A 19112-nucleotide genomic window follows, 5' to 3' on the forward strand; every position below is an offset into this window, starting at 1 on the left:
TGTCGGCTTACAAGCCTAGGACAAACTAAACAAGTGTCAATTCTGTCCTGTCCAATAGCTGGGATCAGATTACTGTTGTTGACCAGGAAAGGTAGTTGAAAGAAAAATGTGTTGAACACAGAACATGATTCAAAAATATGTTGAAATGGAGCCTGTTTGTATGAGGATTGTTCATGACTCTGTTTCTGTCTCATTTGTTTCCTTCATGCCAACTTCCTTTAGCTGTCCTAAGCTATTTACAGTGAACTGAAACATCCTGGAACACATGGATCAACATGGAGCTTAGAAAATTAATTTTGTCTATCACTGTTTGATGGGAACACCTCTTTAATTCTCACATGAGCTCTATTCTGCTTGATGCTGGAAGAATTTAGACTAAATACGCAACTATGCATTGCAAGAGTCATAGTGGATTAAACTGTGCAGAGCTACCAATTTAGTTGGGTAAATTTCTTGTGTTAATTTTCTTAAGTCTTCTCTCCATGTGAAATCTTATTTATTTTTAAGGGTGCCTATCATAAAATGCGAGTCCTGTGGGACAAACCATGCTAATGTTTATCTGTCCATATCAATCGTAAATATATACAGAGCAGGGAACTGAATTCTGAGATCACAGAAGTGTTGTGTATGTCTTCCCAATGGTATTTAAAGTGGTCAGACATCAGAATCTAGACATCTTCTCTGAAGCCTGAATCATTATAATAAACCTCTTGCATGAGGTGAATAGTACGCTAGGGGACGGCTTCCTGGCACTTAGTCTTTAAATGTCTATAAGATGTTAGTGTAGTGGTGACACTTAAACAATATTGAACGTTTTAGCCAGCAGCGGTGACTTGGAGTTATATCCATCAAGGGAGTAGAGTAGATGCTTGGCATGATATTTTGATCTTTCAAAGATTTACAAGCTGAATATTTCAAACTCTTTTATGAAAACAAGTTTTGTTTTTATTTACTCAGTTCTCTTCTGCATTGTGCCTGCAATTCAAGCTGCTTTGCTGGGAGACCCTACAATACCCTTGTGTATTGTGTTTTCCCAGTCATGCACACATCCTGTTATTTCCTCTGTTCTGTTCCCATATGCAGATCTGAATTTTGTATGTTTCATGTTGCTCTTTGCTCACAAGAACAGAGCAGAGATAAGGCACAACATAACCCAGCAAACCAAGATACAGCTGGAAAGGCTAAGAGTAGGCTTTACCACCATGTCAGTTTGAATTGATATTATAATGTGCTCTTCACTGATCATAAAAATATATCATTGGTTAAAGGAGGAAAGTGGGAGAATGCAGACCTCAGGACAGATGGGTGTTGAGGGAGGACAGGAGCAGCGTATAAACCCTCACACTTCCTACTTTGCCTCGCATTCCAGTTCTGCCCATAGGCAACCAGAAATCTGCTTGTAACTGCTACTGAGGAGGGGAGGGGGGTGTTCTGGGTGGCATCTTTCATTTACCATAAGTATTCTTGTAAAATAGCTGTATTTTTTTTTAATATCATGCCAAAGCCCGAGTTTCTCCTGGAAGTAACACCATGGCTATGCTGCACGTTTAACGGCACCACATGCATCATCCCCTGGTGACTCTTGTTCGGTTGTATTTGGAGCTGCTTGTTCATCATCTGGGATTTCCATTAGCCATGCTCTGAGAGGAAAGACTTAACTGAGGTGGGAATAGAAAAGAGCTAAATTAAATGTATAGGTTCCTGATGTAAAATTAGTGCAAATATGGGAATACAAAATTAGTACATTAAAGCTAGCCCAAGTGATTTGGAAAGCTAAAGAAACTCCAAGCTGAGAACTTCTTTGTTCTTAACTCCTGCTTTACAGCTTTCATTGCAACTCAGATAATATGTGAAATCATTCAGCCTTCTTGGACCCTCGTGATATGTGGACAGACTGGGTTGATTTCAGAAGAGGGAGGAAAAACAACTTCCCAGAGTCAGAAATCTACACATGCTTATAGTCTGTACTTAGATGAATATGGACTAGCAACCTCTCTGATTCCAAGCTGTTGCAGTTGGGGTGAAAATGCTTTGGCTTATTAGCCAACTATCTCCATGCCAATTTTCCCTTTTAGTCACATCTGAAATGAACAGTTTTCTGTGTGTTCAGCTGCCCGCCAGTCCTGAAGATAAAAGGTGCTGTAACTTAGTCTTGTTTTCCTGAGAGGTGTAATGACTTAGTAGATAAGTATGAGATGAGTCGCAGGCTGTGGCAAAGCTAGCAGGCTGTTTCCCATGAGAAACTAGCTCTTGTTTTTCTTATTTATCTTAAATCAAATATAGAATGACACATTTTCCCCTTTTAGTGTAAGGGGGGAGTCTTGTACCAAGTACTAAAAATTCCATATGCAAGGAAGAAAACAAGTTTATAGCCCACCAGAATATGTGCAAGATAATCCCCCATCTCTGTGGAGTTGTATCATTTTTCCTTGTCATAAAATGTTTTTAAATTAGAGCTAGTCTAAAATTATATCTTCCTAAATATAAAATGTTAAAATTAGATCTAGATGTACTTGTGGGGCTAGCATCATTTCAACAATATGAATGATCTGTAAAGGGAGAGCTGAGAACCACATTTGATATATGGTTTGATGCTCCATAATTTTGTTCATTGCATAGATACCAAAGTAATAAGTAACATAGAAATACCATAGATATTTCTTTTGATACTTACTTCCCCTTACCTTAAAGACTTTCTAATATAGTTTACATGCTGACATTTTTGAGGATGTGATTTGACTTTTTTATCTTGAAATACATATCCTTAATTTTTATCCCCCCCCCCGCCTTTCTTTTTTTTCTTTGAGTGAGGAGGTAGTGAAAAATCTGTACTAATTGCTTCTACTTAAATATGTTTTGTACCTGTTTGGAAATCTGTGCTTTCTGGAGACTTTAAATGCTGCCTTCTAGAATAACTTCCTACCCCAGAATAACAATCTGGGGTAGATTCTAACTTTGGTGATTGATCAAAGCATTGAACGAAAAATAAATCTAGGGCTCCAAATGTATCCATAGGTTCAAATAAAGCTCCCTTTTATAACAAATCAGGGCTTTTTAGTTAGTGATTCCCCTAAATTACTTTTGCCAAAAATAGATTTGCATCAAGTCCTTACTGGTGACCACCCCTTGTCTCATTTGATTTATAAATTGCACAAATATTTCTAACAAATCACATTCCAGTCTAACCACAGGCTAGACCTATTGGTCATTGTAAGAGTGTGGAGAGCAAATGTTTCTCCCCGAATCAGCAGAAGATTACTGACTCCAGTGTTTTTTTCCCTTGTCAGTGCTTGCCCCTGCAATTAAAAAGAAGAAAATGGTGATTAGATATTACTTAACTTGACATTTTAATGATTCTTCTGGCTTCTTTGACAAACAATACCTCTACTAAGCCTACCAGTTTTGCTGCCGTTTATTTAGCGTAACGGGGATTGGAGTGATTTTAAAATGTATGTCCATTTAAAGATGGATCTAAAGTTAGACTTAAGCAGCAGGTATTTCTTAATAGGTTACAGTAAATTGACCCACCATAAAAATTAACTCAAACTTTGGAAAAGCCATTAATGCCTTTTTAAAAAAAAAGAAAATTTGGTAAGCAAACATGGGTACATGGGTGAGATAAAGGTCAAAAACTGTGACTGAGGATTAATATTTAGACTCAAAGAGCAAAAAGAAAACACTTGAAGAAAATAGGCAGGTATTTTCAAAGGACCTGGAGGGGCTGGGCATTCTAATTGCATTGAAAGCCAATGAGAATTGGGTACCAACGCCCATTTGTGTCTTTGAAAATCACCCCACCCACATAGTTTGACTATCATTATTGCTAGATATAAAATAAAATGGCACCTGTCTTTGTTGCAACATTTATCATATGACCTTACAACAGCTCTTGCCCTGTCAGGACCACACTTCTAGTTGAGTGGATTTTCCTCCCGGGCTGCAGATTGCCCACCACTGAGTTAGACCAACCCCAGTCTTTTGAGATTCAAGGGGAAATTACGGACTTGTGGACCAAGGCAGTGTACATTCATAATGGAGGCTCGGTTCTTGAGACTAGATACTGTATGTGGGCTTTGCAGGTCTGAACTGGAACAAAAACACATATCCGAAATATCACATGCAGTCTGCCAAACCATGATATGTTGTCCAGTTGACTTTACTTAAAGCAGCAGAGCTCAGCTGCTTTAAGTAAGGAGCACAGGATTGTTTTGCCTCTCTTACATGGCTAGTTCTGAATTTGAGTACTCCACACTTGATAATCATTCTAAATGAATCTTTTACATTTTATTTCTTATTCCAGTTAAAATGTGGTTTCTGTGGGATCCATAATTTCAACTTTTTTCCATTCTAGAATTGTTTGCATTTCAGTAGAAGAGTTGTGCTAAATTGATTTAGTCGTCAGGTGGCTGGAGGGATGTTTTCAGCTCTATTCTGAAATGTATTTTTCCATTGACTGCTTCTTGCTTTAGGATTTTTCCTTTTGCAGACTTCAGTTGTTGAAACAGTTAGAGCTGGGTTAATAGGAAGATGCATATTTGAGACAATTAAGGCATTCAAGAGATGGCAAGTTGTTAAACAGTGAATAGGGGTTATGTGTGTGTGTGTGGTTTCCTTTTATAACAATTATCCTTAGCAGACCCCCCTATTACATTTTCTTTGTCTTCACTTGCTGTGCTCAAAGTTAAAATGTAAGCTTCTCCAGGCAGGGACCTATCGTAAATTGTCCGCAAGCCTTCATTTCAAAATCTTGGCCTTCAAGATAGTGGTAATTTCACTTATTGAAGTAAAGCAGAGGGCATTACTGTGCTGGCAACTGTACTGTTTTTCTTATGCTGCTATAAGATTGAAACTAACCGGTTCTGCACTTGCAGTCTTTCATCACAGCTGGCCACAGTTACATTATACTGTGGTATGTCTTCCAAATTTTGTGGAACTGAAAATCGTACTTCTTGATTCACACCCCATGTCTCTGACAACCTTGGCAATGAACTTGCCCTTACCCTCAAGAGACCATGAGCAATGGCACTTGACTTTGGGGTTTTCCTCCATGCAAATTTTCAGCTGAGGAGAATTATGTTGCAGATTTGAATAGTTTACAGCTTGAGGCACAAGGCCTTAAAAGATCTTTTAATGCATGAAGCTATCTGGATATAGGAGGGGAAAAAATCAAGATTCCTTGAAATTTTAGGGCCTGTCAAGGAAGGGATGATCTTAGGATCTGGTTTCAGTTCCCAGCTCTGCAACTGACTTGCTGTTTGACCTTGGACAAGTCACTTAATCTTTTCTGGTGTTGGTTCTCCATGTATAAAAAGGGGATACTTTCTTTGTCGTGCCCTTTGTCTGTCTTGTCTGTTTAGATTGTAAACTCTTGGGGGCAGGAACTGCCTCTTACTATGGATACATACAGGATCCAGCCTCTAGACAGTACTGCAGTACAGATAATTAGTAATTTTTCACCCGTCTGCAGTGTCTTTGCCCTACAGAATCAGAACAATTATTTGGTATTTAACAGGTCTGAATCTGCTCTCATATTGTCTTTACTTCAGTGCAGTTCCTTTGACGGAATTGCTCCTAATTTACCATGAGATCAGAACTATAACTTTATTTAAATAATTACAGAAAATAGTTCAAGTTAGTGCCTATTGAGCATTAGATCAGTCTCCCAACAAATGAACAAGGAGAGAGGTACAGGTAAAAGAATTGGCTTGACAGCAAAGTGGAAATTTTCTTACTTGTTTCAGTGGTCTAGAATTGAATAGCCTATAACTGATAGCCAAAGTTACCACGTGAAAATTAAAATAGACTGGGTATTTTCTCAGTAGGACTTTTCCACTATTTTGTATACCTAAAATAACTTGCTACATATACTAAATTTTGTAATTCTGTTGTTCAGTCGGTTCAGAGAAACTGCTAACATTGACAAGAGCGAACCCAATGAAAAACCACCTCCCAATGCCTAGATAAGAACTCAGTAAGCTGTTCATTCTCATAGATTTTTAAGGACAGAGTGATTTTCTACTCTGACTTCTGTGGGCCTAACACAGCCCATAAAATTTCACCCAGTATTTCCTGCAACAAGCCCATAAACTCTCCCAAATAGTCCCTGGTCTCTGTATTAAAATAATTTTTTAAAATATCGTATAAAGGGAAATAGAGCTGTCCAAGCAATAGGTGTCGTGCATCAAGTGCCCTCTCTTCCCATTATCATTACATTCACAGATTTATTCGCTGTATAATAAATATAATTTCGATTTGCTTTTTGTACTGTGATTCCCTGCTGATCTAATAGACTGAAAGTCACTTAAGAAAAAAACACAGAGGAAAATTGTTGACAGAATATCTCCCAAAATGATGACAAAAACCCACCATGTAATTAATAGCAGAAGCTAAAGACTAAGCAATACTTGCTGTGTATGTAAACACAATTGATTATTAATTTATTCTGCTAAGGCTAAGACTGTGGGTGAAATTAAGTTTGCAAAAAATCTGTTTTAATAAAAATTTCTAAACAGTTTATACAGTTTGAGCATGTTGCTGAAACACAGATGTTGGAAGGTGATTTTTAAGCCGATTCTTTGTGTTTGAAACTCTTGATGTCCAGCATAAGGATAAATCTGAACTATTTGCACAGATTTATAGTAATTTTACTATTTTATAGTCCTACAATGGCAGTTTGTTCCATTATTTAACTGTATTGCATTTTGGTTCTTGTACACATTTGAAGCCATCTGTACCTGAGATCTGGCCTCAATAAAATGCGTTGGTAACCTTTAATAGAAGGCAGAGTCCGTGAGTCAACTTAATTCCATTAATAATGGCACTTGCACAAAAGTTGAGCTTTAAAGCGCTTTACAAACAATTTTCTGAGCACCTTATACATTGGAGACTGAAGCAGAAAGACTGTGATTTGCACAAGAGATTGCTGACATACTAACTGATGTTTTAAGAAAAGAGTGGAGAGAAGGGGAGGAACACTTCAAAATACTGTCAGGTCCAACTAGGCTCAAAACCTAGGTTTTGTAAAACCTGTTTTTGCAAAACTGAAATCAATAGAAATACTTTTATGGGATCTTTTTTAAAAATATTTGAAATAATTGCATTTTGTTGTTGTTAGGATGTAAAGATTCCTTTGCAGTATTTGCATCTCAAACATTGCTGGTCTGTGCCAATGCATGAGAAACTGAAAGACTATTCAGCTTCTTTATTAATTGCTTGTGGAATAATATGGGGAAAAACCATTGGTTAAAAGTATACTTTGATTTTTTTAAAAGTTCTTCAAGTTTTAAGTCTACAATGTTACTACTAATACAGGCAAGGAAACGTATTTTAACTTCATAGTCCCTTAAAACTGAAACAGGAGCACTTTAGATTTTCTTATGTTTGGAGTTGGATGTTTATTTACTTACATGCATCGGAAGGCTGAGACCATTGTATATAACATTATAGACTATATCTAATGTCAAGTGTGGAAGTACATTTCCTGGATGCATTTTGTGTCCTGATAGGTTTCCTATTAGCCATATTATTTAAGGTAAAGCTAACTCTTGTTTAATGCACACAAAATGTATTGAAAAGTTCTTGTCTGATATATTTTTCAGGGTCCACACATAGCATCAGTTACACTTGCTGCGTATGAATGTAACTCAGTTAATTTTCCTGAACCACCGTACCCTGATCAAATTATCTGTCCTGATGAGGAGGGGATTGAAGGATCCATCTCTTTATGGACCATAATCTCAAAAGTCAGGCTAGAGGCCTGCATGTGGGTAAGGTTTAACTTACACAATTTTACCTAAAATAAACAAAGCAATGCTGGCTTTTGCTGACAGCAGTAACATATAACTCTTCATGTTGGAGGCATGATTTGCTGATTCACTTTAGATGTCTGTATTAGATCTGAACATCTTCAAAATGTATTAAACAGAAGCAGTTGAAAATGGTTGGGTCAATTTTTATCAGCTCCAGGATTGGAGTAAGGTTGGGGAACAGAAATCTTCTACTTTGTTATAGGAATTTCTTCTATAGAGTCCTATAAAAATCACCTCTGTTTCCAAAGCGTAACTGTTTTTTCTAGGCACTTTAGCAGAAAATGCATGACATTTATGAGCAACTAAGTGCAAAAAACAAGTTTTTGAAAGGAGATTCTTTGCCCCAGCTGCACTTGCAGATTAAGGACTGAATCCTGCAAGCAGTGAGGCAAGTGAGTGACTTCACTCTCATGAATACTCCCTTCGAAGTCCATGGGCATATTCAAGCGAATGAAGTTATTCATATGTGTTGAAAGGATCAGGTCCTAATGTTGTAGCAGATGCCCTGATCTTGGGGCTGCATCAGTTTTCTGTTGCGTTGCATGTAGCCTGTTCACATGCTACGCGTTGAAATTAAAAATCCATGTTTTCCTGATGAAAACATTCACTTATAAAGCAAAAAAAGGAAAAAAAAGGTTATCTGCTAAACACTGAAGCACACTCTTTGGGCAGGTATTTAGTGAGGTGGATGTGGGTGCTTGTCCTTGGAAATGCACTCTAATTTTAGTTTAGTGTTCACTTCTTTGGCTTTTTAAAATTTGTTTATTGAAGAATATTGGTCAGCTAAGATGTCTTTTTCCCATAAAATGTAAACTATTTTGAACTGAAACTTACACAAACATATCTGTTTTGAACTGCTTTTATGCCAAAAGGTTACCACTGATGACTTCCTGTTCTGACCATTGGTTTAATTATTAAATACTTGGTTCTCCAATTCAGATGTTGGGGATGGAATGGGATCATTATAGTATATCTTTTCTAACTTGTTTCTGGAAGCCTTAAAGGTTTGAAAATAACCCATAATAGACTTTATATTTTGGTTATTACAGTTTTAAAACTTGTCAGTGACCCTATCTCCAACACAGAAGTTAAATGTAGATCATATATATTACAGGTTTATAAGTACAGTATACAAATACTTACAAAAAAAAAATCTTCAAGGATAGAAGTGCAAACCCCCAGCCCTCTCAAAAACAAACACAATATACGTTTTTAATGTTTCCTTTTGCTAACTAGAGAGCAAAATTGCATAAATATTTCCATATTTGAAAAATAAGTAGAGTTAACTGAAAATCTCCCACAAACGTACGTCTATAAGACAGTAAGTTCGGGATCTCTTTCATTCTTTCTTTTTTCCTACTGCTCCACATCATAGTCTTCATGAAGTTGGAGCAATAAGAATATCATTTAAAATTAAGTTCTAGGGTTGCAAGGAAAATGTAGCTCAGGATGAATGTGCTTGCTGCACATCTTTGTTAATGTATAAAATTACTGACCTAAACTGAAAATTAAGTAGCTTAGACCGAAATGAACACACAGTTGCATGCCTTGCAACTGATTGTACCCTATCTTGAGAGGAGAGAGAGAACAAGAGGTACCTTCTAAGGCCTTTCTTTGTGCTGCTTGCTGGTTCAGACCAGGGGAATTACAAGACTATCTGAGCAAGCCAAAATGTTTTGTGAAATCTCCTCTTTCTTCCTACCCTCCTCCAAATATATTGTCAGCTACCTTTTTATTGAACTTTGGCTGTGGTAGATTTCCCCATGGGCGCATCTTCAATTTGCCATTGGTGTCTACTATATTGTTATGCTTTCTTGGACTCTTTCATGAGTACCTAAACATTTCTTAAGAAGAAAAGGCGTACTTGTGGCACCTTAGGGACTAGCAAATTTATTTGAGCATAAGCTTTCATGAGCTACAGCTCACTTCATCGGATACATCCAATGAAGTGAGCTGCAGCTCATGAAAGCTGATGCTCAAATAAATTTGTTAGTCTCTAAGGTGCCACAAGTCCTCCTTTTCTTTTTGCAAATACAGACTAACACGGCTGCTACTCTGAAACCTAAACATTTCTTGTTAACTTCCTGTAGGTCAAATCAAATTGGCAGCTGCGCTGCTGCTACCATTGTTTTTCTTTTGTCTTTACTCCAAGTTTGCTTTTATAGAAACCACTGAAGAATTCTTGGTCCTATCACTGTTAAATCCAAAATCCTTTTATGTGGAACACAATACTAAATTCCTGAAAAGGAAGTAAATGGACCAACAGTTTTAGTAACTCAAAATGTGACAAATAAATAGCAATATTAATTTTTCTCCTTGCAAACTGAAACCAAGAACAGTAGGTTGAATTTTTTATTAGTGTCTGATTATGGGAAACTAACTCATGAAAACTAAAGTTATGAACTATCAATTTCTAGTAATCTCTACAATCTGAAACGGTCAATACAGCTGTTTAAAATTCAGACACAAAGGGGTATTAGAGGGAGCCTTTTGCATTGTCTAATTCTCCGGTTCCCTGGCTCATTGGGTGAGCAGGGACTGGAAGTGTTGCTGACAGCATCCTGGTGCCCAGTGAGGGAGTGAAGCAACATTACTAAACACTAATTGCTGTTAGACAATTAGTGTATAACCATGTGGAGTGGCTCCAAAGTGGATCCTGGCCCTTTCTCCTTGATCAAAAGGTGACAGTCAGTATAAAATGGGCCTCAACAGTCCTGGCTTGCAGAAGGTGTTTTTAAAGGGCTTTCAGCCTGCTGGGGGTAGGCCAGTTTTCAGAGCCTTCCACCCCACAGAAGCTATGAATTGAATAGCACCCTAAATGTGTTGCAACTCTTCTGTGTTTTTATTAGAAATTATCTGAAAAGGTAAAAATGTATAATCTCTCCGGATTGGCAGAACAGGCAGTCTGTGTCTTGACCAAGATAAAGTTTAAAAGAAGCTTTCTAGATGAGTAGTTTCCCATTTTAACTGTATGCATTTGTGCAAAAGAATGTTGATTAGCACTTGCCTTTCTAATTCCTTGTTGATGTAGGGAAACTCTAAGCAAATATCAGATGGAAATTTTAACAGTAAGAGTAAACAGCCATGTTTGCAAAAGATAGTATATAGTTGTTGGTTTGGATCACTTAAATGCTTCCTTTTTTACATATTAAGGCAATCTGTCTTGAGTAGACATGGAATCATATGATCTCGTTGTACTTTCGAGATGTTTTGTAACAAAGACCTTGTGATTTAACCAATTTAAGGAAAGTTCACTTCTAGTACACACATGGGAACCTTTCCCTTCATGAATAAAATGAAGCCAAGCAAATTGGCACATTGTTGTGAAGCAAACATTACTTCTGTTCTTGCATCACCTTGAGAACATAATCCCAAATTATTTTTTCTGAAAAATAGCTATAACTGTTTCCAAGCTTAACTTTCCATGTATCAGAAATAGACAGGCTAATGATGTTTTGGTGGTGGTGTATTCATGCAGATTTGTTACACATGGGGACAATAGGAAGACAAACATATCAGGGGGGTGTATTTATACAGTACACAAACAGGGAGTTTGGGTAATAGTACAACTGATGTATTTTTATAGTGTTTAAAATCAACCTGTTGATTTAGAATATACAAAGCAGCTGGGATTCTCCCTTACATACAGCTGCATACAGAATATGAACAAAGGAAACTGAAGGGCTTTATGCTGCTTTAAAGGAATATAAAAGCATTTGTCATTTGCTAATGGTTCTTAGTAAGAAGGAACATCTGCGTGTGGCTAAGGGTTAGCACTTTTCCAACAAAGCGCCCACCTATTGTGCTATTACGTATCCTATATTTAAACCATTTGCATTTAATCCAAGTTCCTGTTTCATTAACCTCTGTTTATCCGTATGTCTAATACTGATTTAAAAAAAAAAAAACAAACAACAAAAACTAAAGCTGTATCTACCCACAAGGCTGAAATGAGTCATTTGATGTCCCAAGAAAACCAGTCATTTTCCTGCAGTGAAAAGGCAACCCTACTCTGATTCTTATTTCTCTTGGCTTTCTTGACCCCATTTTGTGGACAGATGAAATACTAGATAAGTTACAGCCTGCTCAACATATTTTCATTTGCTCAAACTGTAGTAGAACTTGAGGCAATGTTTTCCGATAAACAAGTGTGCCAAGTCTCAGGACAGACAATTCAACTGTATTACAACTCTACATACTTATAGTTTGGTTGGGGGGAAAACGCATGTGGCTAAACTAAGAGAGGGGGAAAATATAGTTCCTTAGGGTAACTTGGATAACATTTGAAGCTGGGAGAACTTTGTGTAGCTGGTAACAATAATTAGCCTCCATTGGAAACAAGTGACCCCTGCAGTTCTGGTGGGATAAACCTTATATGTATTTGTGACTCTTATAGAATCATAGAATATCGGGGTTGGAAGGGACCTCAGGAGGTCGTCTTATGAGTATTTTTTTTAAACTTTCCAAGGAAAATTGTGAACATCAGTTGAGCTTTTTTTAAAGAGCTCTAATCAAGAAAAATAAAATTAAAATAACTATTCTCTTCCCAGGGTGCTGGCACAGCTATTGGAGAGCTGCCTCCTTATTTCATGGCCAGAGCAGCCCGACTCTCTGGTGCTGAACCTGATGATGAAGAGTATCAGGAATTTGAGGAGATGCTTGAACACGCAGAGGCTGCACAAGTAAGAACACTGCCAAATATTAGAATGCGTTTAATTATCACAAAACACAGCAAGATTAAGATGCAGCAGACAACAGTTCCACTGAAACAAACATGCAAGAAAGCAGCCAATGTGACTTTGTGAGGGGCTGCTCATAGGTTAGAAAAGAACCTGCACTGGATACAGAGATGTAGAGAAAACCAAACAATTATTTATAGTCCATTAAGGCAGGGATATGTTAATGTAGACAAAAAAATTAAGGCAAACAATAACTTTTACAAATACAAAAAAGTTCTACAAATATGGCAAAAGAAGTATTAGAGGGAAGATGAGGCCCACTAATAAATGATGTAGGAGTCATTAAACTAACTGTGATTATTAAATAGCTGAACTGCCAAACTGTTTCTTAAAACTCTCTTAACGAGGAGATAATCTCCAGCCAACTTATTTTCACTGGATAATACTCACCTGCCTTGCCACTAGCTGTTTGTGCTGCCAATGTCTTGGCCAATTTAACAACCTGAGGAAACGTATTCTTTCTGATGTTGAAAAGCAACCAAGCTGCTTTGAATCTTTTTATTCTTAGCCTTTTTTCAATTCAATTTTATTGATAGATATAATACAACTTGGTTGCCCCATATTAGATCTTAATCGAGTACATGACTGTTAATAGCTTTCTGTTCAGGTCTGTGTGCGCCTTGGTTCAGAAATTATTTAGTTTCTAAATGTACAATTCTGGGGGGAAAGGGCGGGCGGAATTTTCAGAAATGTCTTGCTGCTGAATTCCTACTCTGTATTCTGCTTCCTTTTTATTCCTGTTTGTCTACTAAACCACTAGGTGGAAGTGGGTCACGATAGCATCAGCTTGATTCCTTCATATAAAAATCTATCTACTATGCACAGCAAAAGAGTTTACATTGTTTTCTCTTTGACCAGCCCTTCACTGTAGCAAAGAAACTACTGAGTCTTGACTTTTAAGAAGTATAAATGTTTCTTACCCTTTCTTTTGAGAAGTTATTACATGCAGGAAAAAATAATCCAAAGAGAGAGAGCATTTGGATAAACCCAAGAATCTCTGAAAATATTCTTCCAAAAACAGCCTTAGGTTTCCTTGGACTTGTCTGCAAACATTCATTCTAGTCTAATAATGTTAATCATAGTATTTAATGCTGTCTAGCTTGCCAGCACTTCAGGACAAGAAGCTCATCTTAATACCTATTCAGGAAAATGCCTAACACATTGGCACTAGATAAATAATAATAGTAAATTAAGAGATCCATCTTTTTAAAGGCATACGACCAAAAATTCACCTACTTTGACTTTTGCTCCATTGCCAGATATTTATTTTACAAACCAATCTTTGATCCATATACATATTTTAAAAAATCCCAGCAAACCACAAAACCAATCAAATACATGACTCAGAATTGAACTATTATCCATATTTATTTACAGTGACTCTCCCAGTAAGTTACGTGAGATTTTTAAAGTTCTAGGTGCAGCCAAGATTGGTTTCTAAAATGCATGGTAGGATTCTTGGATATAAAACCTTTGCTAGTGAGGAATCTTGTCAAGATAGACCAAAAATACCCTTAACTACAATGATTGTGTGATTGGTGAACAAATGAAATGGTGTCGTTTGTTAAGGAAAAAATAACATTGTATTTATCAGCACTTTGATTTCATTTTCTCAGCAATTGAGTTTGGATTGAAGCACATTGTTTTGAGGATGGATGACCAGATGAAATTTCTTAAAACTTTACTTGCAGTTTGATTCCTATAAGAGACTCCAGCGTGAGGCTATGACAATCTGATTAAATTGTAGTACCGTTACAAAACAAATAGTTCAGTATTTAAGATTGGACGGTATTTTCCACACGCTAATATGACTTCCTTTGTGCTTTTGGCTTTCTGTTGTGTTTTTGCTAGATGTCTGTGAGAGGCACGCATGAATGTCTCTTCCTATGGCCTTGAGCAAATCCTGGCATCGTTCGCAAAAGTGAAGCTTTGTCGCTGTTTGCACTGCATAATCACTACTGTGTGTGCAGTTTAAAGTTTCCTTATAATTGTGAATAGCAAAGTTTCTGTTACCTAAATCAGCTTGCCTCACTATCAGATTCTGATCCTCAGTGCCCAATAGTATAGAGAATTTGGCAATCTGATGCCAGTGGAAAACTACAAATGTTTGACGCCATTTAACAGTGAAAGGAATCCTTTCAATATAAAGGCCTCTCTCCTCCCCATTCATTTGGGAGGTGTGAAAATAGGTGTGTTAGTATTTCAAAATAGCTTCCTCCTTTAGTTCTAATGAGCTGTTATAGCTGCCTACAAAGCAGAGCCAAACTGCTTAGCATTTTGCATGTTTTGTATGTTTTTTTAATTAAGAAAATTTGTCAATATTATTTCTGAGAAATACTATCGTTTTTGCAAAACAGATGAGGATACTTGTGGCATTCTATCAAGTAATATCCAGTCTGTGTGATTGACAGAAGAGACAAATGTTCTCTGTGGATTTTTTAAAAGGACTAAAGAGAAATAAAATGATTTAAAATGGGTTATACAGTATGATGGGTTAGACCAATCATTCTGTTAAAATTTGCATAGGGGAAGAATATTGTCTCCCTAAAGTTAAAGAACGTATCTGAGCAGGTTTTCTTTCATAAACTGTCAATCCAAGTGACCTGGCTTCTGGAGTCACTTTTTGAGAGAAACCATGAGCTGGCTGATGTGTAACTTTCTGTTTTTGTATTTTTCCATTAATATATTTAGAAAAAGCCCCATATCTTAATGGAACACCACTTCTTCTTTTTTTGTTAGTCAGTTACAGTTACTGTAAGTTAACTAAAGAGAGCTTCACATCTTCTATTGCTTCATATATCACCTTTCATTCTGCTTGGTTGTCCTGCTGGCAGTACTGTAATTCTGCCTTGCCTAGTCAGGATTGCTTTTTCACGAACACTACAGTAAATGCAAAGCACGGTTGGCTGTATCACTACACTAAACTAACTTGGCCTGTGATATGGGAAATATTTCCTCTATATATTATGAATTTTATTTTTTATAGAATTTTAATAGTGATTTTTCCAATGGCTGTCACTTTGGTTCTGTCCAGTTAAGTGCCAGTGTCCTGAAATTTTCTATCAGAGCTCCCCACTCTAAATATGAGGAATATCATTGGTGAAACCTTTCAAACCAACCTCTCAATTAGGGGAAGTTGAATCTACTACTCAGTGCTGGAGCAGCGCATGGGCAATAACACAGTGCAAATGTAACTGTGCAGTTTCCTATATAAGCTTTTTGTCTCTGTTTCTGCCAGTATGATAGTTACTGATTGTAGAGTATTTTCTGATGTCTAAATCTCTTTCTGTATCATACTGAACAGCTTAAAAGCTGATGAAGTTTGTGGTGAAAACAAAGCTTAATTCAACTTAATACAACTCTATGAAAGTACCGAATGCGTGGGCCCTTGCTGTATCATGCTGCTCTCTACTAAGAGGAGAATGTAACTAAAGGGGCCCTGATAACTAACTAAATCTTCTTTGTACATCTGAGTGTTAGTGACTTTCTGTGTTTTGGATTCATATTTAAGTGGCTTATTCTTTAAGGACTAATGATTTACACTTTGAGTGCTTGGGCTTTGCTTCTGTGCACTGCTGTGGGAGCCAAGTTTCCCTGTAAAAAAATATTTGCTAGTTGCCTGTGTTACTATCGGTTACTTGCTGTTTGTTTACTTTCCAAATTATGTTCTGGCTTCCTTTAAAGAATACAAACTTGAAAAAGGGTTAATACCATATAAACCCTGAGATAAAACAGGACTCATTGTAAATGATTGAGTGCCATCTGTACACTGAGCATCAGCCGTTGCTGGGACCTGTTTTTGACTCCACTGAACCTTTACTGGTTGTGGTTTGTCTGGCCATCACATGACTTCTCTGAAAATTCCCCCTCCCCTCCATTTCCAGTAAACTGTTTGAACAGGAGTGACTCAGAGTGAAACCAGCTTCCCTGTAACCACAGGGCCTGTTAAAGAATTTGTCAACGTGGACTCTAGAGGGTTTGTATTAAACTTCACTGTAACTGCTTTGGTTTGTATTGCGTCAGGAGTTCCATAGAACAACTTCCTGCCTGAAGAGTATGTTGCTTGTCGGCAATGAGTTAAACTGATGAACTCTGAGCTTAAACCTGTCTTTCTAGCATTTCTTAAAGGCTTTGTGCCTTGAGTAGGATTGCTTTTCCACACCTTAATGTAGAGGTTCTCCTTTCAGAAATAAGAGTGCAAAGTACACCACCACACCCAACCATGGTTGCTTTGAGGACTGGAGCACTGTATGTTCTGACAGGGCACTGTGACTTCATGCACCTGGCATGAATAAGTCAAAATGTTATGTAATTACCAAAGTAGAGCCGGTCTGTGGTTAAATTAAATATTGATCTGTTTCTTGGTTAAAACAATGTTAACCATCGTGTTCAGGTATGACTTCTCTAAAAGGCTTCCTTGGTTGCCAGCTTGTTGGATCAAAAGGTTATTTTGTTGCCTTGGTTTTTTACAAGAAAATTTTGTGCTTAAAATAGTGCATGGGGAGTTGTCAAGATTTCCACTGTACTGTTTTTGCTGCACTTCCATTTTCTTTACATTTTTCCTTCCCAGAAAGTATTTGTTTGGATCCAATTCCAAATGCCATTCTTCATGTTTCCTTTAGTCTTCCAATCGCCCCCTTCCCTCATCAGTGTCCTCTCTTTATTAATTGTGCTGTACAAGAAAGAGATTCTTTCTCAGCGTTTGGTCTAGGCTGCCTAATGGGTGGCCACCAGGAGGCTTGTCTGCACATTGTGCATTCCTGAAGTTTGATGCATGCATTTGTTAATACATGTATGGGAGTTCTTTTTTAACCCTTTCACCAGAGCCAGAATTAAAAATATAAGTTCACACTGATCTAACTCTGGTGAAGCTTCCCCTTGAAAATAGAACTTTCTGTGAAATACAGGGCTGTATAGTGAGCTAAGAATGAAATTATTTTTCACTGGAGAAAGAACCTAGTAAATAGCAGTATCATTTTTAGTATCCGTATTGTCTTTGAGATGAATGGCAGATTGTTCTGGGCTTTGTAAAGGATCAGTGAAAACTTTCCTGAGTTCGGAAACCATATTAAAGAGGACTTCCCAAGAAAAGGGGGCAATGAAGGGTTAATATAGCCAGACTGTTGACAATAGAAGCTATGAGTAATAACATAAGCCTTTTTTCTTGCTTGAATTTCTTTGGTTATGGGCAATAAATACAGCAGTCTTGTGCCTGCATTGTTCTATTAATTTGCACACCTGTTTACAGATAAGGAAAAAACCAGTAGGAATCATTAGGTTACCTTTGTTTAAACTAATTTAAAGATGTCTTTTCAGTTTTCTCTTTGAAATGCCCTTTGCAAAATGCAGTAGAGGCTTTATTCACTAAAACTTCTTTACATGCTTCCATGTTTTTTAAATCTGGAACGTGCAAATGAATAACTTCCTAATACAAAGTCACCAAGTTAGAAGTCTTGATCACATTGAAATGGCCTGGCCCACTATCAGCACTGAAAGCAGAAATTAGTCCAGTTACAAATCTCATGTTATTTTGCAATAAAAGCCCATCATGCCAAAAAGAGTACAATGTGAGTTTCTGATCTCGCTAGCTGCTATTGTATAGCAATTGTGAACGAGCAGTTAGTTTGAACTTGCCCTTGGATGTTCAGGGGGAATTCATGTTGCTGTCACTGAGTGTTCCATGTACATATCTAAGGACACAATTTGTCCTTAACGCTTGAGGTATAGTACCGCAGTCTCAGATGAGATTAATTCTCTTTATGTTCTCTGCAGAATAATCAGTAACTTCTGTATAAATTTCCGAATCTTCGTTTGCATTTTCTGGGGAGCTGGTATCCAGTCAGAAATTTCTAATCATGATCTCTGTTCCTTAAATTCAGATGTATAAACTCCCTTACCCAGGATTTTGTTAGCTCCCGTACTTCATCCCTTATCTTATCTTCCTTTAGGACTCCCCTCTAATTTCAATCAGGTTCATCCCAAAGCTTTCGTTACCATTTCGTATGTGGATTGTATTTGAGTTTTTGGCCTTATGTGGTTTGGAGGAGACAAGTCACTGGGAAAACATGCTGCATGTCAGAAAAGGAGCTTCTAAAAGATGGTTTGGAATATAAAGCTTCAAGCAAGTTCATTTTTCTACTCCTCTCCATACTAGGGTCTGTTCCGTCAAACAAAAGAACACCCCAATGTTCAGTGTATAGGATAGAGATCAAAAGGAGATGCTTGAAGTACCACCCAGCCCTTCCCCCCAATAGGAGCCTGCAATAAATAATAGAGATTAATTCTTGTGTCATCAAGAAAATGGCTACATTTTTTCTTGTTCCAAACACTGTTTAAATCCTTACCCTTGTAGGAGAGTGGTATGCAGACCACTTCTCTTTAAGTCATCTGGCAGCCCTGTCTGCTTCCCATGAATAATAAGCGGCAAGATATGCTGAGCTCTGTACATCATCTGCCGATTATGTTTATTGGGGGAGCCCTTGCATGTAGGGAGGCTGGTCAGCTGTGTAATAGGTTATTTGCCTGTTTTTAATAATTTAAGTATCTTTGTTGCTTGTGTTTTTGT

The 19112-nt window shown here is 37.4% G+C and overlaps 1 protein-coding gene across 11 annotated transcripts in view; it reads left to right on the forward strand.

Moving 5' to 3' along the window:
- Positions 1-19112, forward strand: part of VMP1 (vacuole membrane protein 1) — an 88725-nt gene that overhangs the window by 29111 nt on the left and 40502 nt on the right. For all 11 annotated transcript variants that reach the window (XM_073315210.2, XM_073315205.2, XM_073315213.2 and 8 more), the window contains 2 exons: positions 7599-7766; positions 12359-12490. In XM_073315210.2, the coding sequence (XP_073171311.1) occupies positions 7599-7766; positions 12359-12490 (300 nt within the window). The remainder of the gene's footprint in view (positions 1-7598; positions 7767-12358; positions 12491-19112) is intronic.

This window comes from Lepidochelys kempii, chromosome 17 (assembly GCF_965140285.1).
Source record: "Lepidochelys kempii isolate rLepKem1 chromosome 17, rLepKem1.hap1, whole genome shotgun sequence".
Taxonomy (NCBI): Eukaryota; Metazoa; Chordata; order Testudines; family Cheloniidae; genus Lepidochelys; species Lepidochelys kempii.